The 26069-nt window shown below is 49.5% G+C and overlaps 1 protein-coding gene across 7 annotated transcripts in view; it reads left to right on the plus strand.

Annotated features, from left to right (window-relative positions):
* Positions 1–26069, plus strand: part of WFDC1 (WAP four-disulfide core domain 1) — an 84030-nt gene that overhangs the window by 31802 nt on the left and 26159 nt on the right. For 5 of the 7 annotated variants that reach the window (XM_070770393.1, XM_019978932.2, XM_019978933.2 and 2 more), the window contains exons 2-6: positions 1375–1579; positions 13733–13916; positions 18431–18514; positions 19484–19624; positions 25770–25811. In XM_070770393.1, coding sequence (XP_070626494.1) covers positions 1442–1579; positions 13733–13916; positions 18431–18514; positions 19484–19624; positions 25770–25811 — 589 coding nt within the window. In that variant the 5' untranslated portion in view covers positions 1375–1441. Of the gene's footprint in view, positions 1–1102; positions 1226–1374; positions 1580–13732; positions 13917–18430; positions 18515–19483; positions 19625–25769; positions 25812–26069 lie in introns of those variants that run through there. The other 2 variants (XM_070770391.1, XM_019978934.2) reach the window with 2 other exon arrangements.

A 26069-nucleotide genomic window follows, 5' to 3' on the forward strand; every position in this document is an offset into this window, starting at 1 on the left:
TTTCACAAGTTAACAATCGCAAGACATTAACTGATGGGCACTGCTTGGCATCCTGGTTCCCCGTGGCCTGAATCCAGCTGAGGAATTGATAGCTCAGTTGAAGAACATTTATTGAGCACCTGTTGTATGCCAGGCCCTGGGAGATGTCCTGAGGGGATGCCTGAGAGGTCAGCCATGAAGGGGGGCTTTGGGAAACATGCCTGACTTTTGGGACCATCTCTTCATCTGTAGATGCCCTTGTGGAGTTGTCATGATGATGAGTTACTCTGTGCATCCGGCCAGTGCCTCCTGGGTGCTGATGCAGCCTGGCATTGTGCAGGGCACCGGGTACATTCAATAAGAGAGATGCGGGGACTTGACCTTGAGAGCCTACATCCCACTCCAGGGTGTAGGAACTTCCCACTGTCACTGATGAGTGACCACAAACTCCATGTCTCAGATGAGAGAATTGAGGAGCAGTCAGCACCCCACAGACCGAGGCTGAGCAGGGACCCGGCCCAGGGGCATCTAAGCCCAGAACTGCCCCTGGTGGCGTCACAGTGATCAGACAGGGCAGGTGTGGAGCCCCAGCCCTGCCACCACTGCCTGACCTCAGCCAAGTGTCGTACCTCTACTTCTGCATCTGTAAAATGGACATCGTAGCAATGCCTGTCTTGGGGTTGCTGAGAAGAGGTGATAGAGTACGAAGTTTGTGAAATATGGAGTTGTGTATAAAACACACACAAGCTGACATTTATAGCACCGTTAGGATGTCCGTGAAGTGCTTTACTTGCACAAATGCACAGAACTCTCCCAAGAGACCCATGACGTATGAGTAACAGTCCACATGCCCACACTGGAGAGGAGGTTTCCAGGGTTCAAGGGCACTCTCCCCTCAGCCATGTGCTCCGCTGGGCCCCGTTCAGCAACAAGTCTTACAAAGAAGTTTTGTGGGCAGAAGAGTTTGTCAGACCAGCCTCGAGTTTGGACAGAGTAGCAGCCAGAAGCCCCCAACCCATCCCCTGTGTGCCCACCCCCACCCGGCCCCAGCCAGCCCCCAAAGCCAGCACCTCTTCTGGGGAGGGGACTGCCCAGCCTGCAAGGAAGTGCTCATTATCCCTGTGTGACAGGGCCACTCCCAGCCACGTCTCCAAGCAGCGTGATGCCCCCGTCTGCTGCCGCTGCCTTCTGAGCCGCCTCGGCTGCAGACGTCTGGCGGGGAGTCTCTGGGGCCAGATGGAATAGGGCAAGCTAAAAATAACCTGGCGGGCGGCCCCCACCAGGGGATGGGGGTGGGGGCCTGGGTTGGGCGCGGACACATGATCCCAGGGACCTGGCCAAGTGGAGCCGAGAAACTCTCCAGCAGCCCGAGCACGCTTCTGCTCCCCATTCTAGGACCCACCGGCTGGAGCACCCCTCTCCTCTGACCATCCAGGAAGAAACACCTCGAACCAGCTGCAGTATGGGCAGCGGCCGGAGAAAGGTCAGCTGGACTCTGTGCTTCCTGCTTCTGCTGCTCCTTGAAGCCACTTCCACCAAGAACCTCTGGAAGCGGGCATTGCCCTCGAGGCTGGCGGAGAGGGCCCGTGTAAGTGCCCAGGTAGGGGGGTGCTGGGGGCCGGGGGGGGCCCACATGCGGGCAGGCCAGGGCAGGCGTCTTTATCTGAATCATGCCAAAGTCGGGTGGGCAGGCAGACGGACCTCACAGCCCTCAAAAGGCTCCGTGCCTGGAAATAGGGAAGCCAGGGGCCCCTAAAAACACACGGGGGGACAGCAATGGGCTTTCCTTATCCAAGGTTACTTTCTCCTGACAAACAGCACCTAATTTAAGAGTCCAAGGACTTAAAACTGAGTGTTGTTTCTCAGCAATCAATAACCAAATGTCGATAGGATGCAATTATGCTTCCGTGTGCTTCCTGACTGACTCAGTAAACACTTGGTGGAAACTGCTCTGGGCCAGGCTCAGTGTGTGGTCCTTTGGGTACAACACAGAGACAGCCAGCAGCTCCTGCCCTTAAGGATGGCCTCATTGAATAGGGTGAGCGGCTGGGTAACATGTGACAGCCATACAGAGGGATGGCACACCATGACCAGAGGTGAGAAGCATGGGCCTTGCAGCCCTGAGTTTGGATCTGTACTCTTGCTCACAGGCTGTGTGACTTCAGGTAAGTTGTTTGACATCTCTGAGCACCAGTGATCTCATCTGAGAAAGACTGTGCATTCCTTTCAGTTTGTTCAAACAAATAGGCAGTTAGATGGCCACTGTTTACCCAGGTTGCCCTAGACTGTAAGGATGCCAACTTGTATCCCCAAGCCTTGGGAGTGTTACCCCCACAGGCCTGGGGTTGCAGAGAATGAATGAGAAGCTAAAGGGAAATGTATCCAAGCACATCTGATTTTCCTGTGTAGGTCTGTGGGTATACCGGCGTCATCGTTCCAACAGCATTTGTAGCTCTGTGTCTTTGTATCCCACGTTGGTAATTCTCCCACTATTTCACACTCTATTTTTATTCTGTTTGTTATATTGATCTGTGATCAGTGATCTTTGATGTGACTATTGTGAGATGATTGCGACTCACTGAAGGCTCAGAGGACAGTTAGCATTTCTCAGCAATGGGGCATTTTTGTGATTAATGTGTGTACATTGTGTGTTTTTTAGATGTAATGCTGTTACACACTTAATATGCTGTGGCATAATGTAAACGTAACTTGTAGGCGTGCTGGGAAACCAAAACATTGATGGAATTGGCTTTACTGTGGTGGTCTGAGACCACACCCACAGGATCTCTGATGTCGTATCTGCCGACAAGCGTTGAGAAGGTAAATAATGCAGGAAAGGGACTAGGAGAGAGACTAAGGCTGGGGGAGGATGTCATTTTAGGTTCCCTGCCCCAAAAGGGAGCACAGAGGCATAGAAGGTTCAGGAAGATCTACTAACACTCTCAGCCTAAGGGTGAAGAGTGAATGACTCCATATCCATCAAACACAGCACATACTGAGTGGTCCGTGTGATGTGGTGACTTCCGCTCAAATAGTTATGAAATTGGTTGCTGTTTGGCTCCCCAGTGGGAATGTAGGTTCTTCACAGTAGGGCCTTATTCTGTCTCCCTCAGTGCAGTGTTCTTGGTGCCTTGCCAGGTGCCTGCCATGAAGAAGGCATCCCATACATCCTTGTGGGTAAATTATGGGCAAATACAAAGGAAGGCCAGAAGAATATGTACAGCTCTGTGCCAGGGGAGTCAGGGAAGGTTTTCCACTGTTGGGGGTATTCAACCCAGGGCTTTGAAGGATGAATAGGAGTTTTCCAGGCAGAGAAGAGGGAAAAGGGAATGTTTAATGATGCCAGGCATGGTACGATGTATGAAGCTGTACTGAGGCTAATCTCAGCCTCCAGGGCTCACACTTTTACAGGTCAGGCAGGAGGCCATGTGGGTGTATAAAAGCGTAGTAGCAAGTGAAATGATGGTAGGTGTTTGGAGGGAGGAGAGTCAACCCTTGTCAGATTGGGCTCTCCTGTGCTCTTCACTGGCCCAGCAGGCCGATTTAGGCCACAAAGTATCTAGTTCTCTGGTTCTAGGACCACAGAAAAAATTTCTGGTACATCACCTGGTCTCATTTCCACCTTGACCCAGAGCATCACAGGAGCCAATGCCATGACATCTCACAAGGAGGAATGAGGAGGCTGGGAAGATTGGGGGCAGTGTGCACTGGGGTGGGGGAAGTCTCTAAGAACACATGCCTGGCTGGGCTTCGGGAACCAAATTACTTAGCCACTGTTTATCAGAATGTAGGTGCTTTGAGTGTGTACTCACTGGATTGAAACTCTCCCCTGTTGTCAACAGATATCTGCTTCCCTCCCCAGCTCCAGGGCACAGAAGAGATTTGTGCCAAGAATGTACCTTGGAGAGAGCCCCTGGGGAAAGACAGGCTGTTGACTGGTGACTCAATGGGTAGGGAGACTGAGCAGGGCACCAGGCCCAGGAATTTATCTCAGTGACATCTCTAATGAGCTGTGCAGTCTTGGGCTGCTCGCTGCCCCTCTCTGGGCCTCACGTCATTACTTGGGAAATGGAAGGCAGAGGATAAGATGACCTCCAGGACCCTTTCAGTTCTGATTCTAATTTCCATGCAAATGTCCATCAGGGAATTTAGGAATGATAGGAAGCAGCCCCTGCATATTCAGGAGCCAGACTTCCCACGTGGCCCCCACTGCCCCACCTAAGCTGGGTCGGCTCTTCAGCTGTGGCTTCTGGGGCAGGTCGGGGCGAGGGAGGCGGGCCTCCAGGTGTATGTGGAGCCCGCTCGCGCCGCTCCAGAGTTAAACAGAGCCCTTATTAAAAACTAGGCCGCATAAACTTGTGTGATTTACCTGAAAAAGAAAGGGAGTCCTCCTGATCAGAAGCATATTGCTTCCTAGTTATCTTGCTACATCTTAACCACGCTCCCTGCTCTCAAGATTATTTGTGTCTGTAGCACCTATGAGGTAGAAATACCATCCATCAGGAGCTTTTACACATCTCTTCTCCACTCCTCATTCAGCAGTCTCACACTGGTGGCTTAAAATCAGCCCCGGTGGGAGTATTTACACTGTGGAAACTGGCAGTAGACTGTATGTGGAGACCTGGGTGTTAAACCTGGACCAGTGTGGCTGCCAGCATCCTGCATCCTGGCTCCTCCCCTTCCTGAAGCCCCGCCCCTTGGCAGAGTGGGCAGAGTGGGCAGAGTGGGTCCGGGGAATTTCCTGGACACTATGCATTTTCCTGCTCTAGACACAGTGCCAGAGAGGAAGACAGGGGAGGCCCTTTCGGAGGCTCGTAAGAAGAAGGCTTGTCCTGTGTGAGCCTCCGTTGCCTTGCCTGCAGCCTGGGAGACAGCGGTGCTGCTTTGCAGTCCAGAGGAAAGACCACAGGAGCCTCCAGCTCAGGTCCTGGCAGGGGAATACCACTCTCTATGCACTAATGAAAATAAAGACAGAGCCAGATATTTACGAGGCTAGATAAGACGGAATAGGCCAGGGAGTGGAATGTTTATCAATAGCCCAAGAGCCTTTCTGGGATGCTCAGGGTCTGTTCGGTGGAGCTGGTGTTTTGAGCTTTGCTTTCCTGGCATTTGATGAAAGTCATAAGAACAATCCTTCCTACGTGTCAGGCCAGGTGTTCACCCTGCGTTCTATCTCAGGATCGTCTGAGCAGATCCCCTAGATGGGACTCACTGTAGCCGCCATGGCGGCCTGGTGGCCTGATGATCTCTATGTGTCACTGTGGCTATAGGTCTGTTTAGTCTCCTCAGCTCCCATCCGGGGCAACTGGAAATGGAGACAGAACTCTAGTCACGGTAACCAAAGCAGAAACAGCCCAGGTGTCCACAAGCTCAGAAAGGATCGACAAAATGGGGTCCATCCACCCAGTGAAACATTATTCAGCCATAAAAAAGAATGACGTACCGGGACATGCTCCAGCATGGATGAAACCTGGAAACCTTATGCTCAGTGATAGATGCCAGTCAGGGGACTCCCCTGGTGGTCCAGTGGTTAAGACTTCGCCTTCCAGTGCAAGAGGGTGTGGGTTCCATCCCTGGTCAGGGAGCTAAGATCTCACATGCCTCATGGCCAAAAAAACCAAAAGATAAAACAGAAAAAATATTGTAACAAATTCAATAAAGACTTTAAAAACGGTCTAGATCAAAAAAAGATGCCAGTCAGAAAATACCACATAGCCTGTGACCTATTGATATTTATGAAATGTCCAGAAAAGGCAACTTCATAGGGACAGAAAGTAAATTAGAGGTGGCCAGGGGCTGGGGCTGGGGTAGGGATTAGGAAGTACTGCTTACTGAGAATAGAATTTTTTCAGAAACTAACATAGTTATAAGTTAACTATACTTAAAAGTATACTTCAACTAAAAAAAGAAAAGAATGATGTAAACCTTTTAGAAATATAGAGGTAAGTGGTTGCACAGTATTGTGAATTTAGCGCTACAGAATTGTGCACTTCAAAATGGTGTAAGTGGCAAATGTTACGTTGTATGCATCTTACGATGATAATTTAAAAAAAAAAAATGGGAACCTGAGGGATTCCCTGGCAGTCCGGTGGTTAGGACTTGGCACTTTCACTGGTCGAGGAACTAAGATCTTGGAAGCTGTGCAATGTGGCCAAAAAACAAACAAAACCCCTCAAATACCTAAGGTACTTCTTAGGGATTCTGTGAAGGTCTCCTGGCCAGGTTTGTCTTAGTTTTGTGGTTCCTCCTCAGAGGAGCCTTCCCTGGTCCCGGAGTCCCCTGTTTATGTCTCCCTTACAAGTTTTCTTAATTTCTCAACTTCTCCTTCATAACATTTAGCTCGCATATTATCATCTGCATGATTTCTTTTTTTTTATTCTGGCTTTGTTTCATTTCTCATTACTTGCTTGCACAGACAAACAAAAGGAAAGCGATTTGCTTGCTTCCTCTGTGTGATGTTGGTGGTGTCCGTCGCTTGTCCCGGAGCTGAGCCATGTGAAGGCAGGGCGGGTGTTTTCTGGTTCAGGTTAGCTCTCCTTGCATTCACCCAGTGCCTGGCACATAGTAGGCCTGAGAGCTATGAATTTACCATGAAATGAATGAATTGCACTAAAAATTACATTTCTAGAGCATAAGAGAAGGGGTGGAAAGTTCTAGAAGACTCTCAGGTACCCAGCAGGGCTCAGTGAACACACCAGCTGGAGGACTTGGCCGAGTTTGCGGCCCTGCTCTGGACGTGCCCTGAGATGGCTTGTCCTGGGGTGAGATCCCGGGTTTCTGACCTCCCAGAGGAAGTCCTGTGAGCCTCACACCAGACTCTGCTCCCGGAGCCCGGGTGTCAGGAAATGGCATTCAGCGCACACTGAACTCTCATCCCACCATTCCAGGGAGAGACGTATTTTTAGATCTTTGACGTCCAAATTCCAGAGGAAGAGCGAGTAAAGCTTGGAGGAAAATTGGCTTTCTTCCTGCACCCAGCAAACCAGTCCATCCTGGGATGCATTTTTATTGGTCAGGCCATTAAGTCTCTGGAACATTCCAAAGAAGGGTAACGCTCTCGCAGGGATCAGAGCGTCGGGGGCGGGTTGTGTGTGGAGGGAGGGATGTGGTAAACTGGGGCAGCTCTGGAGACTGGATTCTTTCTCCTTAAATGGAGATGGTTTCAGTTTTTCCCCCAATTATAAAAACAATGATGTTGACTGTGCAAGACATTCAGACAATACAGAAAGTCACGAATAAGTAAAAATGGTCTAAGTTCTCCAGAACGCAAGCTCTGTTGATATCTTGGTATATGTGTGTGTGCCTAGACTTTTTCATGAAGTGCTTATACTCAGCACACGTTGTTTTTTTAACGATATTTTGCTCATGTTGTTTAAATTTTTTTTATTGAGATGAAGTTCACACACTGTAAAGTCAGCCACATAAGAGCGAACCATTCAGTGGCATTTGGTGCATTTGCAGTGTTGCACAACCACCACTTTTTTCTGGTTTGAAAGTATTTCCATCACCCCAAAAGGAAGCCCCAAAGCCATTGAGCAGCTGCTCCCCACTCCCCTCTGCATCCCCGCTCCCCTCTGCATCCCCGCTGCCTGGCAACCACCAATCTGCTTCCTGTCTACAAAAATTTCCCTGTTTTGGACATTTCGTACAAATATCATATTTGTATGTGGAATTTGTGTCTGGCTTATCATTCATGTTGTTTTGTACCTTGCATTTTTCATCAAATGATGTAAGGTGAATGGCTTCCCCGGTGGCTCAGCAGTAAAGAATCCACCTGCAATGCAGGAGACACAGGAGATGCTGGTCTCATCCCTGGGTCAGGAAGATCCCCTGGGAAAGAAATGGCAATCCACTCCAGTTTTCTTGCCTGGAAAATCCCATGGACAGAGGAGCCTGGTGGGCTACAGCATATGGGGTTACAAAGAGTCAGACACAACTGAGTGACTGAGCACGCACTCATGGTGAATATGTTAATATGATGGATCCGTGTTCTCTCTTCAAAGACTTCTGTGGTGTTCCAGCGGATTCGCCATTATATATTTATCCAGCCTCCTTTGGTTGGACATCCAGACATGCGCTTCAGTGGACTCGTGGAATTGGGCTTCTCTCTGAAGCAGTCCAGAATTGATTTTTCCCTACCCGATTCCTGAAGGAATCGGCAAAAGAATGGCTTTGCAAATATACAGAGGCTTCCAAAAATATCCCCCCAAGGAATGAAGAAAAGAATAGCTACCAAATCAAAACCTTAAGGGAACCGTCTTTACCCACGCAAGGCATGCAGCGCTGGGATGTTCCCTTCCGAGCTGTACCGTAGGAACTCTGAAGCAGGCTCGCTGTGCTATCCCCTAGCAGGGATGAAAAGAAAAGATGGAGGACATGAGTTGTCTGGGTTATTTGTGAAGGATGTTGTCAGTCTGGAGTGAGCTGAGATTTGACATGCTGTTATTTTCAGCTGAGTGGCAACGGAGGGGAAGGCTGGCTAGGGCTGCAGAGAGCAGGGGCCAGGGTGAGTTCTTTCCAAAAGGTGTGCCTGGGGGAGGAAGTTACATACCTATATCCAGAGCTGGGGCTGGTCCACAGGCGGGCAGGAGGCAGGACCATATGAGAGAGGGGGACCCCAAGGCGACAAAGCAGGAGGAATCTCAGAGATTAGGAAGCAGCTCCCCAGGCCCAGGCTCCCGGGACAGGAATTTGCCAGAGTCAGACCCAGGTTTGAATCTTGCCTCTGCTGCTGGCCAGCTGTTTGACCTGGGGCAAGTGCCTTCAGTGTTTCTGGGTTTGTTTCCTCATCAGTAAAGTGGGTGAATCACAGCCATGACCTTAGAGGACTGTGCTGAGAATTCAGTGAAATTCAGTACCTGTTGACCTAGCGCGGCATTGGCTCACAGTGGGAGCTTAATAAATGCCACCTGCTCTGCCGTGATTAGGAAAGCTGCTGCTGCTGCTGCTGCTAAGTCGCTTCAGTCGTGTCCGACTCTGTGCGACCCCAGAGACGGCAGCCCACTAGGCCTCCCCGTCCCTGGGATTCTCCAGGCAAGAACACCGGAGTGGGTTGCCGTTTCCTTCTCCAATGCATGAAAGTGAAAAGTGAAAGTGAAGTTGCTCAGTCGTGTCCGACTCTTCGCAACCCCATGGACTGCAGCCTACCAGGCTCTTCCGTCCATGGGATTTTCCAGGCAAAAGTACTGGAGTCGGGTGCCATTGCCTTCTCCGGATTAGGAAAGCAGACTGGCCCAAGTTTAGAGCCTGGCGCTCTCCATATGGTATATGTGCCTCTGTTTTCTCACCTCCACGGTGGGGACACAGGTAACCAGAGGGGAGCGATGGACGCCGCCTCTGGGGACCCTCAGAGAACAGTGCTGGGGCGGCTACTTCCTCTGAGGAACTCTGCCAGTCTGCCCCTGCCCCCATCCTCCTCAGAAATGACGGCATTGCTGCAGGAGGGTTTCTTGCTTAAGCGTCTACAGATCCCAGTTACTAGCAGATCTTGAACTCCTTGGAGGCAGGGACCAGCTCAGAGGTTTCTTTTGCATCTGCCTCAGCATCACGTCTAGAGCTTCATCGTGTGTGTGAGTGAATCAAGGGCGGGGAGGAGGGAGGAAGGAAGCAAGGAAGATCAACACGAAAGGAATAATAAAACCAAGGGATCAGCATTACTGATCTTACCCGCTCCCTCTGCAAACCCCTGCAGCAGGCACTTACTTCTGGGCCCATTTCGTAGGTGAGGAAACAGGCTCACGGAGGTCATTTTCCTTACACAGCTTCAGGGGTCCAAGCCAGACTCATCTGGCTCCCATGCCTGAGCTCAAATCCGTGACTGTTCGTGAGGTCACGGCCATGGCGCCATCCGCCTTGGTACACTTGAATGTGGGACACAGCTCTGAAGTTCTTGCCCCAAAGGAAGAAGAGGCTCCAAGGCGAGGGGTCTGGGGTCTTGGCAAGCCTTTGGCACCGAGGCCACTGACCCCAGGTTTATATTTTGGATGCTTTACTCTGACTTTAGAAGGGAGGCATGTAATACTTGGGCTCACGACCCTTCTCTGCCTATGGCCTTGGGCAAACCTTTAATTCTCTGAGCACCAGGGACCTGCCCCCACTGGACTCACGTGACCAGAGACTATGCGGATGCCAGGGAAAAGGTGCAAAATTAAGCAAACATGAAGGGACACCGCCCACTCAGGGCCCACATGCAGGCTGAACGTGCAGGAGGCTGCTTGGCACGTGGTGAACCGCCGCTCGGTGTTGCCCATCTCTGGCACACCTCCATCATCCTCATGGTCACAGTTCCCATCAACCGCAAGGAAGATGAACGGAACACGGGCTCTCCGCCACGCACGGTCAGAGGTGCTGCGGACACAGGTGGGAAGAAGACAGAGTTCCGAGGAGAGCACGTTGTAGGGGAGAAAAACGCCACATTTGTCAATGCGCAGTCCCCCCAAGGGTGACGGAGGGTTTGGAGCTACGTCAGGCAGGCTGCGGGGAATGCGGGTCGCCCGCTAAGGGCATGTAGAGCAGATACCTGCGCCGTGTCAGGGCCAGAGCTGGGCAGGCATCTTGTGCAAAGGCCCAGAGGTGAGACCTCAGAGGCGCCAGGGCACTAGCCAGGAATGAGCGAGAGGGCAGGAGGACAGGAGGGAGGCCAGAGAAGTGAAGGGGCAGGGCCGTGGGACCAGCTGGGGTCTGACCTTTAGCTGGCAGACTCTGGCCTTTAAACTTTAACCCTCTGGGGGCTGGGAAGGTAATCTATTTCTTTGATTAAAGTCTGTTCTTTCTCTTCCTAATCCTTTGTTTAGGACCCTCTGTGAGCATCACCTTGCTTGACATGAAATATTTTTCAAAACATTTAATCCTTTAATCTGGGCCCCTCCGTGAAATCGGTTCTTTATCACCCAGGGCCATCTGTTGTTCAGGCCTCACCGTAAATCACTTGGGCGATTTGACTTCTAAGGCGCTTATCTCTTTTGTTCTCTCCCAATTCCGAGAAGCGACATCTGAGTTTTCCTCAGAGAGCCCTGGCACATCTAAACTGGATCTCTCAATGTGCCCCCCACCCCACCCCTGTCCTGTTGGGGGCTGCCCTTAGGAAGTCACCCACCTGGGAGGCATCGGAGGTGGGGGAAAGCATGTCCCGTCTGATCTCCGGGTTCTGTTAAATTTCATAAATGAGGCTCAATGTGAAAACAGGCTGGGCGGAAAAGCCGGCAGTCCCTTGCCAGTCACACTCAGCATCCCTGCTCGCCCTCCCAGGGAGGCCAGGGCAGCTGTCACCTCTGATTAGGATTCCAGTGGCGGGGCCCCAACATGGGTCCAGGGTCGCTCATTCTGAAGAAAATGAACTGGGAGTTGTTGGCGTGGGATGATGTGTATTTCGTGTAGCTTGGATATTATTCCTGAGGATACGGGAATTGGCGGGGTGGGGCGGCCGAGCAGGTGGTGGCAGAAAGGCTGAACCAGGGCTGGAAGATCCAAAAGGTATAAGGTTGCCCCTTTTGTTTGTTTGGGCTTTGTTTCTGCCAGATGTTGGCTTTGTATTCTTTTTTTTCTTTTATTTGCTTTGCACAGATTAAGTGGTTTAGAAAAGGGAGAAAAGATTAATTCTCTGGATACAAAGTACTCCACTTAAATAAGCAACAAGGGTGTACAGCACAGGAAATTACATTCTGTATCTTTTAATAATGTATCATTTGAATCAGCCATAAATAACTGAATCACTTTGCCATGTACCTAAAGCTAGCACAATATTGGAAATCAACTATACTTCTATATATATTTTTAAAGATGATTCTCTGGGTGAAGGGGGGCAGACACCCCACCCTCCCGGGGCCTTACCCCCCCCCCACACTTGGTCACTGTTACCTTCCCCACCTGGCCCTCAGTCTTAGCCCCTGTGGGTCCCTGGGAAGTAGTTTGAAAACCACTGGTCTTTGTGACCCCCCCACCACCCATTGGTAGATGCAGCTATTCAGAACCTATTCTTGGTGATCTGACGCCCCCTACAGGGCACTGGGAGCAGCACATGGGGTTTGCAGTCACCCTGGTGGCTCGGAAACCTGGTGGCTCAGGTAAAGAATTTGCCTGCAGTTCAGGAAACCCAGATTCAATACCTGGGTCAGGAAGATCCCCTGGAGAAGGAAATGATTACCCACTCCAGTATTCTTGCCTGGAGAATCCCATGGACAGAGAAACCTGGTGGGCTACAGCCCATGGGGTTGCAAACAGTCAGACATGACTGAATGACTGACACACAGTAGCTGCAGGGGAGGGACGTTCAGACAGCCTTGACCCTTAAGGGCATATGCCATTGTGTAGCTTGCCTTTATTTATTTTACTTAACATAAAGTTTTTCCTGTTAAGTATTTCTACTTGTAAACTTTTAATTGTCTTTAAATTGAAAAAAAAAATAAATGTGTTCATGGCAATATATATATTGCAATAAGAAGAATAAAGTGTTGACAATAGGAAAAATCTCCCTCAACTTCAGAACCTAATTCTTCTCTCCAGAGGTAATCTTTGACAACAGTTGCTTGTGTATTCTTGTATATCCTTCCAAAGATGTTCTAGGCCTGTATAAATATATGCATATTACATGTGTGTGCATACGTATATTTTAAAACATAGGTGCAGAGCATACAAATTGTTCTACACTTTAGTTTTCTTTACAAGCCACCATATCTTGGGGGATTGCTCATAAGCAGGTTTTAGTGGCTATATGCTATTGTAGTCTGCAACAGTACATTATTTACTTGTACAAAGGGCAGAATTTTGAAATATATATATGTTGGGGGATTGGAGGATCAGTAGTTACAGTGTTTTAGGTGGGAAGAGTAGTTCAGACAATAGCAGGTGGTGGGGCAATCCAGGGTGTTTTTTTCACAATGATTTACTCTAACTGTGTGTGCATGAGTGTGTGCACGTGTGTATAGGCATGTGTAAGACCTGCCCTCCAAACACCCTACCCTCAAATCCAGAAACCAAACAGTGCTTCCTGCACAGATGGCGTCTGGTGTCACAGGGATCCAGAGTGGCTTACCTGGCATGACTTCAGCTCTCCCAATCCCACCTCTAAAATGCTTGTTTTATTGGCCGGGTGTGTCCATACTTCTTACATGTTAAATAATATATCATATTATTCACTTTTCCTGGAAACATAGTGCCTAAACGTGGGAAAATCCTGAGTCAGATTCCATTAAAATGCACTACGGAGCCAGCACGTAGATCAAGAAGCAGAACAGGGCCATTGTGTGTGCTCCTGTGACATTGGGGTTTCCTTTTCTTTTTTTTGCTCAGTATTATGTTTGTGAGTTTTATCCAAGTTGTCTGTTGTGTGAATTTATTCATTTTGTGTGTGATTTGTAAATTCTCAAAGTTCTATATAAACATATGGATGGATGATAAGTATATATGTATATACAGAAATTACATGTGTACATATCTATGTGTATGTATATATGTACATATATACCCTTTTATATGTAAATATATACAAATCTGTATATACATAAATACATCAGGATAGATGCTTGGTTAACATACTTCTCCAGATGCATTCATCTTTTGGCTGCTGCTGGGCTCACCATCAGTGAGCCCCACAGTTTGGGGCTCTTACAAAGAGAAACAGCATCTTTTCACGGTCAGAGCAAACTTCAGAGGATGGTTCTGCCAATGCCAGGACGCATTGGCTCAGAGAGGCCCAGCTATTCGACCGAGGCGCAAAGCACCCAGCACATCCCACTGATGCGCCTTCTCCCCGTAGGCGGAGGAGGTAGGCGGCTCCCGGCAGCCCCGCGCAGACCGCTGCCCACCGCCCCCGCGCTCGCTGCCCCCCGGTGCCTGCCAGGCTGCACGCTGCCAGGCCGACTCCGAGTGCCCGCGACACCGGCGCTGCTGCTACAACGGCTGCGCCTACGCTTGTCTGGAGGCCGTGCCGCCCCCGCCAGGTAGGATCACCCGGGCTGGGTGGGGTCGGGGGCGGGGAAATGGGCAGGGGAGGGGGCGGGGTTGGGGGGCCGGCGCCGCCGGGGAACTGTCCTGCCTGGTGCTGCCTGCCTGCAGGAACAACTGGGCTTAAACCTGGGCCACCTAGGAAATGGGAACATAGCGCTCCTGAGGCAAGTATCCAGCTGCATGCAGTGAGCGCCTGCTGTATGCGGGGCTCACCTCTGCCAGCGGAGAACTACAGTCCAGAGGACACCCATTCCAGGGAAAATGTTTCCTCTTATGAAGCTGGGGGAGATTGCTCGTTAAAAAATCCAGATTTCCAGCTTTTCTTAAAAATACTGGCCCGCATTCCCTGGCCCACCATCTGCTGCAGCCTCAGGTGCTCCTACATGGCAGGGGGACCCCTCTAGTTTTCCAGAGACCCCACCAGGACCACCCAGTTCACTCATGAGGCCTGGTGCTGGGGGTATTTGAGATGGAGACCTGACACCTTAGCGATCCAGGGGAGGACGCAGACTCCTGGGTTCAGATCTGCTGGTCAGCTGGTGACAGCCTTAAATCCCCACCTGCAAAGCAGGAATGAGAACGCTCGGCTTCCAGCGAGTGCCAAGTCCCGAAGTGTTTGCTCAGCCCCACGTGGGGCTAGGAGCAGGGAATCAATACATGTTCGTTGAATCCTAATGGGAATCTCCTGAGAAACAGTTCTCAGGGCATCATCTTTGGAGGGAGGTATTTCAGATCCCTTCTGGAGCGCTTGGGGAAGGGAGGGGTAGAAAGGGAGGCTGGGGGGATGGGGAGGGGGGTGGGGTCTCCACTGACTGGGGAAAACGTGCCCTGAGTGGGTAGGACGAGGGTAGGCAGGCGGTTTCTCTCCGTTCTGCTTGGGGCTGAGCCTTTGGAGCACAGAAGTCTGGTAGGACTGCACTGTCAGCCAGAGGCTCTGGTTCCCGTGGGCCTTCATTAGTAACCCCCTAGCCCCCAGGCCTGCCAAAGCCAAGGTAAGAATGAACACACTCAGTTTTATTCAGGGTGAGGTCACAGGGATGACAAGGGACTCGGCACCCTTAATAATGCTCATAATTATGATCGGTGCTGCCTTCAAGCACTGCCTCTTGGCCAGGCTGGCTCCTACAGGGCCTCTTACAAGGACAAAATGGCACCCCTCCTGGTGGCCGAAGCACATAAAAATATGCCTGTCTGGTTGGGCAAGTCTAAAAGATGTCCCCTCCTTTGGGCTGAGACAGCGTATAGGAACTCTAGCCTTACTTGCTGCCTAGAACAGGCAGTGCACAAACTGAATAACTGTCCATGACATTCCAAATAGCCTTTCCTTGCACTATGTCATTTAATGCTCACACACTCCCATGGAGTGGAGAGACCATTATCAGCCCTGTTTCATAGCTGAAGATACTGGAGCTCAGAGAAGCTCAGTACCTTGCCCAGACTCACCCAGCAGGCAGAACTGGGGCTTCAGTTTAGTCTTCTGACAATGGGGAAGTGTCCACTGCCTTAGGCTCTGAGTGTAGGAATGTGGGGCCTCTGGTCCGTTTGTGGAAACCAGTCTTTCCCCCAGATACCCACATAGCTCACTTCCTGACCCTCTCAGATCTCAGTCCAGAGGTGATCTCTTTCTCAGGGGAGTTGTCGTTGTTCAGTTGCTAAGTTGTGTCCGACTGTTTGCGACCCAATGGACTGCAGCACGCCAGGTTTCACTGTCCTTCACCATCTCCCGGAGTTTGCTCAGATTCATGTCCATTGAGTCAGTGATGCTGTCTAGCCATCTCATCCTCTGCCACCCTTTTCTCCTTTGGCCTTCACTCTTTCCCAGCATCATGGACTGTAGCCTGCAAGGCTCCTCTGTCCACAGAAATCTCCAGATGAGAGTATTGGATCAGGTTGACATTCTGTTCTCCAAGGGATCTTCCTGCCCCAGGGATTGGCCCCCATCTCCCGCATTGCTGGACTCTTTATCATCTGAACCACCAGGGAAGCCCCTCAGGGTAGTTTCCCTCTCTGTGATCATCTTTACTCTGGCCTTACGGCTCTCCTCTGGTTCCTTACTGCCTTGTGGGTTAAGCTTTCTTTACGGCTCAGTCTAAAATATTATACTTCATTTGTCTCCTGATTGTTCCCCCAACTTGAAGGTCAGCCCCACGAGGCAGGAAGTTTGATTTGTTTCAGTCATTGCTGTATCCCCACCATGTAAAAGTTACTCAGTGAAGGATGGACGAATCAGTGCAAGCCTGGCTCTCACTGGCCAGCAGGAAGAGTCGGCAAAGCATTAGTCATAATAATTATAACAGTAATGTTTAGCACACGTTGTCTTGCCCTTGGCACTCTTGACCTCTGGGTTTGGATAATTCTAATTGGGGTGAGGAGTGAGGGGCTGACCTGGGTGTTGTGTTCATGGGATGTTGAGTGGCACCCCTGGCCTCTCCCCACTAGATGGCAGTAGTAGCCCCACCCCCACACTGGGACAGCCAAAAACAGTCTCTGGACTTCACTAGATGTTTCATCCGGGAGCACAAACGCTCCACATTAAGAACTGCTTGTCTAACATGACTAAGCAGCTTATACACTTCCTTGCAGTCTGCTTGTAAGTTCCCTTTCCCTCCAGAGCAGAACCCGAGATAACGTCTTGGGTGGAGGGAGTTTATCTAGTAGGTGATCCCAGAAAGTTCTAGTTGGAGAGCAGAGAGGCAAGGCCCCGGGCTTCCAAGCCTTAAAGGTCTGCACATTTATGGGAGGCCTTGACCAAATTTCAGTATTCCAAAAAGTATGTCAAAGTGTGGGCTTCTCTGGCAACTCAGCTATAAAGAATCTGCCTGCAAGGCAGGAGATGTGGGTTTGACCCCTGGGTTGGGAAGATCCCCTGGAGGAGGAAATGGCAACCCACTCCAATACTCTTGCCTGGAGAATCCCGTGGACACAGGAGCTTGGTGGGCTACAGTCCACGGTGTCACAAAGAATCAGACGTGACTGAGCATGCAGCACACACATAGCTGAGTGTGTATGTTCCCCTGCATAGGGTACATTAATACATTTCCTGTTTAGTGAAAAACAGCATTGAAAATATATTTTCTAACATTAAGCCTGAGGTGATGGGAAAAAGGAGGGAAGAAACAGAAGGCTGGAAATAGAGCTCTGGAACCATGATACCTCTCTCATTTGGAAGTTGCAAACAGCTGGTCTGGTCTGTTGTTTCCATTTCTACACCAAGAACAACCATCTTATAACCATATTGTACTCTTTTAAAGAAAAAGCTAACCAGCATTTTCACCAGTTTCCATCTCCGTGCTCTCAAAGCCACTAGGCAGCACATCAGTCTCTTTATTTTGCCGTGTTTTGGAGTCAGACTAAAGCAGCGGCCATAAGCAAATGTGATCCCAGACCAGTTGTATTTGATCTCCAAAGCACTTTTTAAAAAAAATTAATTGCCAACATTTAAAACCGAGTTTATCTTTTTAAAAAAAAAAAAAAATACAGACTTAAAAGTTTAAGAAAAAGAAAAAGCCACTCAGTGGTTAAGAGTCCAGCTTCCAATGCAGTGGACGTTGTTTTGATTCCTGCTCAGGGAACTAAGATCCCCATGAGGCAGCTAAGCTCTCACATCACAGCTGTCGAGCCTGTGCACTCTGGAGCCTGCGTGCTGCAGTGAAGCCCCATGTACCGCAACCAAGACTCAGTGAAGCCAAATAAATAGTATTTAAAGCAGCTACAACACCCAGAGGCTCTGAGAACACGGGGAATGGTTGGCCAGAGCTGGCCAACTGCTGACCCGTTGAGGCAGAACACTCTCCAGTTGGCCATGGTCCTGCCTGGCCTGCTTTCTTCCTTTATGTTACTTCTCTGTCCCCAGAGACATTTGGGTTTTCAATCCCTGTTTGGGGGTTGGAAGACCTTCCAGTCTACTACATGGTCACTCTTCCTGTTAAAAAATGCATTGGTTAGAGAACAGGCCATAAGGCTGTAACTAAAAGACCCATAAAGCAAGGGGCCCAGCCTATTAAATATTTCCTTCTCCCTTGGTTAAAAGGCCAGAGTTGACAGATGGTCCATAGCAGGCAGGTGGCTCTGCTCCACAGTCACCCAGGGACCCAGGTTCCCTCTGTCTTGTTGCTCCACGTGGTCTAAGTGGGCCCCAGACTGCAGGTTTCAGGAAAGAGAGGGAAGGGGACAGACAGGCATCAATGCAAGGGCAAGATAGAAAGCTGCATCATCACCTCTGCTCACATCCCATTGGCCAGAACTCGGTTTGCATGGCCATACCTGGCCACAGGAACTGCTGGGAAATGTAGTCTCCAGCTTGGCTATCCGATGCCTAGTTGAAACTCAAAAATCTGTTACTAAAGGGAAGAGGTGAATTTTTTTTCGGGAGAACCACGTTGTTTTGTCTCTCCTTTAGGAGGGTCAGTGTTTCTTCATGAGATGTGAGTTCCCCCATTCCCAGAGGCTGGGGCATTTCTTGGCTGCCTGAAGAGGGCATTGACATAACCATGCATTATCTTATCAGTTTTAGACTGGCTAGTACAGCCGAAACCTCGATGGCTTGGGGGCAATGGCTGGCTCCTGGATGGCCCTGAGGAGGTGTTGCAAGGTACCTGCGGGGTGACGCCCAACCCGACAGCACAGCCAGGGTTCCCCCTCCTCAGGCTGCCCCCAGAAAACTGAAAACCAGGGGCAGCCTCTGCTCTAGGAGGCTGCTTGTCCTCAGATACCCAGCCCTCTTGAACCGTCCCCACCCCCATAGAAGAGTGTGACTGGGGCTTGGCCAGGCTCTCAGAATCCCCAGAACACCATAGGGTTCGACTGTCCCTGGGACTGGGGCCTCCTCACTGGGTGGAGAATTCGGAGGGAGGCGGGTGGGGTTTTCAGAGCCTTAAAATCACCACGTGGGTCCATTGTTCCCTGCCCACGAGGCCTCCTTGGGGGCGGGGGTGGTGGAGGACAGTTTCTGAAAGGGACGACAGGCAGGCCTGGGGTCTGGGCCACTGCGGGGGTGTGGGTGTGAGTGAACAGCTGGCTGTGTGCCGCCGTGCTTTGTGGCTCTGCACACATACACGTGCACCACGTGGCCATTAGGGAGTGCGGCTGTTCATGGAGCCCAGTGGCAGTGCTGTGGCTGTGTGTCTGAGTACTTGTGCAGCTGTGTCATGAAGATGTGTGTGACTATAGATGTGAATGTGTATGTGCAGGATGTGTTTGTGTGTGTGTGCGTGGGGATACAGCTAATATGTATGTGTGTTTGTGTGTTAGAACTTGTGGGGTGGTGCAACTGTATATTTATATTGGGATTTTGGTGTGTAAGCATATGTATATATGTGACTGTAAACATGAACACATGTGTTTCAAGGTGTGCAGGTGAACATACATTATGTGTGTCATAATGCGTGTGAGGGCGTGTTTGGGGTCATTTGACTTTGAGCTGCCCCCGTGTGCATGTGTGTGTGTGTGTGCGCGCAGAGACCCCAGGCACAGCCTGGCATCTGGGTTGCAGACAAGAGGCAGCCCCTCTGCTCCGCTGGGGGCCACCCCTGAGCCCCCCATGTGTCCCCCCGCCCCGCAGCAGAGGCCTGCAGCACCACCGAGGATGGAGCCGAGCCGCTCCTCTGCCCCTCAGGCTACGAGTGCCACATCCTGAGCCCAGGCGACCTGGCTGCGGGCATCCCCAACCGGGGGCAGTGTGTCAAGCAGCGCAAGCCGGCAGGTGAGTGCGGACCCAAGCCCCACCTAGCTCTCCCCGGAAATCCCCCATGGGAGACCCGTCCCAGAGGAAAGCCTGGCCTCTGAGCCTGTCCCCACCCTCCCCCATCTCCCCCCACGGCCCTGCTCCAGGCCACCCCTCCCTCCTCATCTGCACAGGGTGAGGGCAAAGCCCAGCTCGCCACCGCCTGCCTGGCTCACCTTGGGGTCAGTTGTTTCAGATCTCTGAGCCTCAATTTCCTTATCTGTAAAATGACATCACTTCATGTTGGGTTATGGGGTGATGGAAATCACATGTGTGAAGCCAGAGCCGAGACAAGAGGTAAGAGGCGCTCAGTAAACACTGGATAATTTACTTCTATTAATATCTATCTATCCATTATAAACTGCACAGTATTTCAGTTGTCCGAGAACCCTTAACTTCCCCCTGCTAGGACCCGACTTAATTAATATTTGTCTTTGGAGACAAGTCAATAAATAGTTTGGTGAAGGGCCTGAGTAGTGTGGCTTTAGTTTGCATGCTTTCTCTGGGGTGAGGGGCATGGAAGACAGAGCAGAGGGGCGCTGCTGGGGGTACCTAAAGCCACTCCTGCCTCATGCAAGGTGTAAGGTTGAGAAGTTAGGCATGGAATTTGCCAGGACTATGTGCAAGGGAAGAATCGGGCAACCTTGTCAAAATTGAGCTCATCACCCCCACTTCAGCATCCCTCAGCCCTAATAGCTGAGGACAGCACCTCAGTCAAGATCAGGATAGTCACAGTGACCCTGTTGGCCCAGAGAATCCACCACATGCATTTTCTGCCGAAGCATTTTCCCTCTGATTTGAGAATTTTCTTTCTCTGAGGTGTTTCTGGAAAGATGTAGATGTTAAATCTCTTCTACATTTAGCAGTATCATCATTGTAAATAATAAAATTATGAGGCCATGGGACTGTTTCAAGGTATCTTTGTTCCCAAAATTCTGAGCTCCATTCGAAAAAAAAAAAAAAAAAGTTGCATGTAAAAGGTTCATAACCAACCGGAAATCTGAGATTTCTCCTTCATCCCACTTGCTGTTAGGCATATGAGTGGGTTCTCCAGCCAGAGTGGCCACTTAGCCCCTCTCTGCTGCGTGTGGCATGTAGCCCAGCCTCTTCAGGTCTCACTTTCCTTATCTATAAGCTGGGCTAATAATAGTTAAGCTAGGACTTCGCTGGTGGTCCAGTGGTTAGGACTCCATGCTTCTGATGCAGGGGGTGCAGGTTTGAGATCCCTGGTCTGGGAACTAAAATCCCACGTGTTGCGAGGCACAGGCCCCCCGCCCCCCAAAAAAATAGTTAAGCTACTTCACAGACTCTTTGAAGAGCCAGTGAGTTAATCCATGTAAACCACGTCTGTAGTTTCTCAAGCATAGATCTGAATCCGTTCTGTTCACCCCACTGCCGTCTGTAGACACCACATTGCACCACAGGTAGACCGGGCCCCCCACCATCCTCAGTTGCTCAGCCCCAAGGACAGGCCAGCCTGTAGGAGCCTGCTGGAAGGAGCAGCCTTTTCCAGAAGAGAGCTGGTAGGGGCAAGGGCTGGGGGCCAGGGGGGCGGGCAAGTCAGGAGTCCTCTGAGCTGAAATGTCATTTTTATAACCGGAAAGACCTGGAATTACCAGGCCTTTCTTATTGCCTGATCGCGCTCATTCAGTTATGTGATCTCCAAGACCAGGGTCAGTCAAACAAGTTCAGACCGGTTCTTGAGGAATCAGACCAATTCAAAGAAGACCACTTGGAGGTTGGAGATAAGCAAAGGGACGTTCAGGTGACTGCACAGATGGTGCCTGAGGTTGACAGAGGCCCCCGTGGGTGCTCCCCTGATCTCAGTGCAGGCCTGCAAGGGGAGAAGTATGACCACAAGCAGTGTCGAGTGTGGTTAAGACTGTAGGCCACACGGCATGTATTAAATGAACCCTAAAAACGTATTCCAGTACAGTCACATGCACTCAGTCATGTCCGACTCTCTGCGACCCCATGGACTGTAGCCCGCCAGGCTCCTCTGTCCATGGGATTTTCCAGGCAAGAATACTGGAGTGGGTTGCCATTTCCTTCTCCAGGGGATCTTGCTGATCCAGGGATGGATCGAACCCGTGTCTCCTCCATTGGCAGGCGAGTTCTTTACCACTGTACCACATGGGAAGCCCCTCCAGTATACAGTAGATGCAGATAAATACCACTTACATGAGGTACTTAGAATCATTGAATTCATAGAGTCAGAAAGTACACTGGTGGATGCCAGGGGCCAGGGGTGGGGGTGGTATGGGAGCAGGGATGAGGAGTTAGTATCTAATGGGGACAGAGTTCAAGGAGGAGAAAAATTCGGGAGACGAGGATGATGGTGAGGGCTGCACAACAGTGTGAATGTACTTAGTGCCACTGAGCCGTACAGTTGCTGCTGCTGCTGCTGAGTCGCTTCAGTCGTGTCCGACTCTGTGCGACCCCATAGACGGCAGCCCACCAGGCTCCCCTGCCCCTGGGATTCTCCAGGCAAGAACACTGGAATGGGTTGCCATTTCCTTCTCCAGTGCATGAAAGTGAAAAGTGAAAGTGAAGTCGCTCAGTCTTGTCTGACTCTTAGCGACCCCATGGACTGCAGCCCACCAGACTCCTCCATCCATGGGATTTTCCAGGCAAGAGTACTGGAGTGGGGTGCCATTGCCTTCTCCGGAGCCCTACAGTTAAATATGGTTAAGTTGTATGTTTTATAGTATGTGGCTTTTACTACAATAAAAAAGCATTAAAAAAAATAAAATATTTTCTGAAATTAGAAAAAAAAAGCACTGTAAAAAAAAAAAAAGACTGAAGGCCACTGAAATGGGGCTCAAACCCTGTGGCTTTCTTCCTAGATGACCTTGGGCAGCTAATCTAACTTTTCTTAGCTTCAGTTTCTTCATCTGTAAAATGGAGCAATTGGGGGTCCCCATAGTAAGTACTGAACTGAACTGATAGTAAGTGCTTCTTGGGGTGGTGATGAGGCTTGGACTAGAGAATACTTCTAAAGCCCTCAGGTCAGCGCCTGACAGAATAGGTCCTCAACAAATATGCGCTGGGGTCACCTGTCTTCAGGAAGAGGGCTGAGCCTATCCACCTGTTCCCCGCTCAGAGGAATGATCAGAGCCTTCTGGATGGAAATGTAAATGAAATTTCCCCTCATCTTGTCCCCGGAGGGCCTTCACTTAGCAATAATTGTTGGTAAAATTGTACAGGACTTGGGAAACATCTTAAATTCCAACAACGTCCCTTGGAGCGACGGTCTCGGGGAGGAGCGGGGCACTCCCATCCCAGGGTAACCTAGGAAGATGCCTTTGGTTTTAAGTTTTTTTTTTTTTTCTTTTTTTAAAAAAGACATATATTTGAAGTAATTTCTAACTTACTGAACAGTGGCAAGGACAGTCCCTTGGACCCTCCACCATCATTCATTAGTCGTGACTGTTCCTTTCATCGCACTTCTCTGCTCTCCCCCCAGCCCACACCTTCCCTCTGTATAAATCTGCATAGGTATTTGGGGGCAGTACCAGAGAATAAATCACACCTCTCATGCCCACACCCAAGATGCAAGTCTCTGCTGAGAGCTGGCTGCTGCAGGGGGCTGAGGGCCTTTCTGAGCTCAGTCTGGACCCTGACACTGGAGGAGTTCATGTCTTTCTTGAGAGGAAAATGAACATGGACGCAGGCAGCAGATCTGATTTCTCAGAGAGCAGAGTTGGGGTCCTCAGTGCGTATGTTATTTACTTATTGCAATAAAGAAAATTATTTTATTTTATTACTGAAGTCTGGTTAATTTACAATGTTGTTAGTTTCAGGTGTACAGCACAGTAATTCAGATATACACGTGTATATTTTATATATATATATATATATATATATATGTATATGTATATTTTCTTGTTCAGGTTGTTTTCCTTATAGATTTATTATTGGCTTGTCCAAAATATTCATTTGGGTTTTTCTGTAACATCTCAAGGAAAAGCCTGGGCTAATGTTTTGGCCAACCCAATACAAAGTGTTGAGCAGGGCTCCTTGTACCACGCAGTAGGTCCTTGCTGGTTATCTATTTTATATAGAGAGGTATGTACATGTTAACCCTAAGCTCCTAATTTATACCCCTTCCCCAGTACATCTTCTGAGTGGCTTCCATGCCACTCTGAGGCTGATGGGCCTCCACGCTCCCCTCTGACAAGATGACTTCACTGATGCTGCCGGAGGATAACGTGGTCACGCAGTCCTGAGCAGGGGCTCAAATCAGTTGATTTCTTTTGTTAAAGGGACAGTTTTGGTAAACACACCCAGCGTGAAGAGGGCATCTATTTCTGCACAGATCAGTGTCCTTCCCTTGGCATCAGGAACTAGAATCCATTCCCAGGGAGATGGGAGGAGCAGGAATGTTTCAGAGAGCCTCGGGCCTGGAAAAAAGTTGTCATTTGCTTGGAAAATTGTTGTAAATAGTAGTCATTGAGATAGCTGATAGGCTGTCTGCCAGGGGCTGTGGATCGGCCTTTGGTTCTGTCGCCCTGAACAGTAAATGTCGGTGCTGGCCCTGAACACCCTGATGATGGTTAGAATGTCCACAGAACAGAACGGTTTTTATTGAGATATGATTGGAGTATTAGTCCCAAGTACACACATGTGATTGACCTGGTAGCCATCAGACAAGGCTCACGGGTGGAAGGGGAGGGGTGAGCTAACCAATGCCAGTTAAGTGAACCATCTGGATGAGCCGGCCAGATTTCTCCACTCTGCCACGTTGCATTTCCCCAACTCCTACCAGAGAGTGTTTCACTGCCGTGATGCGGGGGGACTCTGAAAGAGGGTGGGGTGGTTGACAATCAGCAATGGGTATTAGGTGGTAGGGATTCTTAGTAATTTGAGACAAATAAAATTACCAAGAGTTACCACTTTTTACACACGTAAGTGGCTGTTTTGTGTGGTTCCTGATAATCTTTGTTGCAAGTCTGTGTTTCCAATGAAAGCATTTCTCTTAATCCTCATGATAACTTAAGACGTATTGATTTTACCGCATTTCCTGGTGAGAAAACTGAGGCTCCAAGTGGGTTAGTGAGCAGTGGAGTGAAGTTTCATAACTGAGTTGTTTTGTTTGCAGTAATGACTTTCAAGTCTCTTTTGAACAGACTCAAAAACTGCTGTTTGCTTTCCTTGTGAATGTATTGTGTAATGACATTTGCTGAACAATATTTTGGAATTTGCTTCCAGTTCATCTCTTAAGAGAGTGGTTCTCAAACTTTATATTACAAAAAATACTGAGGGACATCCCTGGTGGTCCAGTGGTTAAGACTCTGCACTGCCACTTCAGGGAGTATGGGTTTGATCCCTGGTCAAGGAACTAAGAGCCTACATGCCGTGTGGCACGGCCAAATCAACACCAACAACTTAATTTTTAAAAATACTGAGAACCCCACAGAGCCTTGTGTGGGTTTTGGCTATGGATATTTACCATATTCAAAAGTAAAGCTGAGACATTCCAAATATTTGGCTGATTCATGTTGATACAGGGCTTCCCTGGTAGCTTAGCTGGTAAAGAATCCACCTGCTATGCAGGAAACCCTGGTTCAATTCGTGGGTTGGGAAGATTCCCCTGGAGAAGGGAACAACTACCCATTCCAGTATTCTGGCCTGGAGAATTCCATGGACTGTATCGTCTAGGGGGTCACACAGAGTCCAACACGACTGAGTGACTTCAACAGACAAAACACACACAACACATGTTGATATATGGCAAAAACCACCTCAATATTGTAATTACCCTCCAATTAAAATAATTGACTTTTTAAAAAAGTGACAATGATAAACTCACTATGGGGTGAACAGCAATAGTATTTTTCTTAAAATGGCTCTGTTTTCCAGCATACACACAAAGTGGGCAGAGTGGCATGGTTTCACATATTTGCAGTTGGAATACGTGTATTCAGAGGACTGGATCTTCATGTCTGCATCTGCATTTGATGGGCTGCAGTGTCACACGTAACATAGCTTCTGAAAAATTCTACCATACACTTGTGAGAGAATGAGAGTGAAAAACACAAGTCATTTCTTAGCACTGTTATGAAAATAGTTTTGATCTCATAAACTCCCTGAAAGGAGCTTAATCCTCTCATTTCTTTTCCAGATGGTCGATTCTTACGACAGAAATTTTACAAAGAATATCCAGGTAGGAGAAGGCCCATTCTTTCCTTGCAGAGGGTACTAAAAATGGTGGTGGGCGTTTCTGGGGTGAAGAAGAGAAAGAAGCCCTGTGGGCTGTCCTGAGAGCTCCAGTCTGAAGCTGCTATGAAGGAAAATGACTGTATTCCACCTGGTGGTTCTCATGCCCTCAGCTGGCCCTTTGGGGATAAGATGCTAGGAGGCTAAGATGCTTCTGTTGTGCAAAATCTCTCCTCCAACCTGAGCAGTCCTCCTCGCAGGTGGG

Source organism: Bos indicus, chromosome 18, assembly GCF_029378745.1.
Source record: "Bos indicus isolate NIAB-ARS_2022 breed Sahiwal x Tharparkar chromosome 18, NIAB-ARS_B.indTharparkar_mat_pri_1.0, whole genome shotgun sequence".
Classification (NCBI taxonomy): Eukaryota; Metazoa; Chordata; class Mammalia; order Artiodactyla; family Bovidae; genus Bos; species Bos indicus.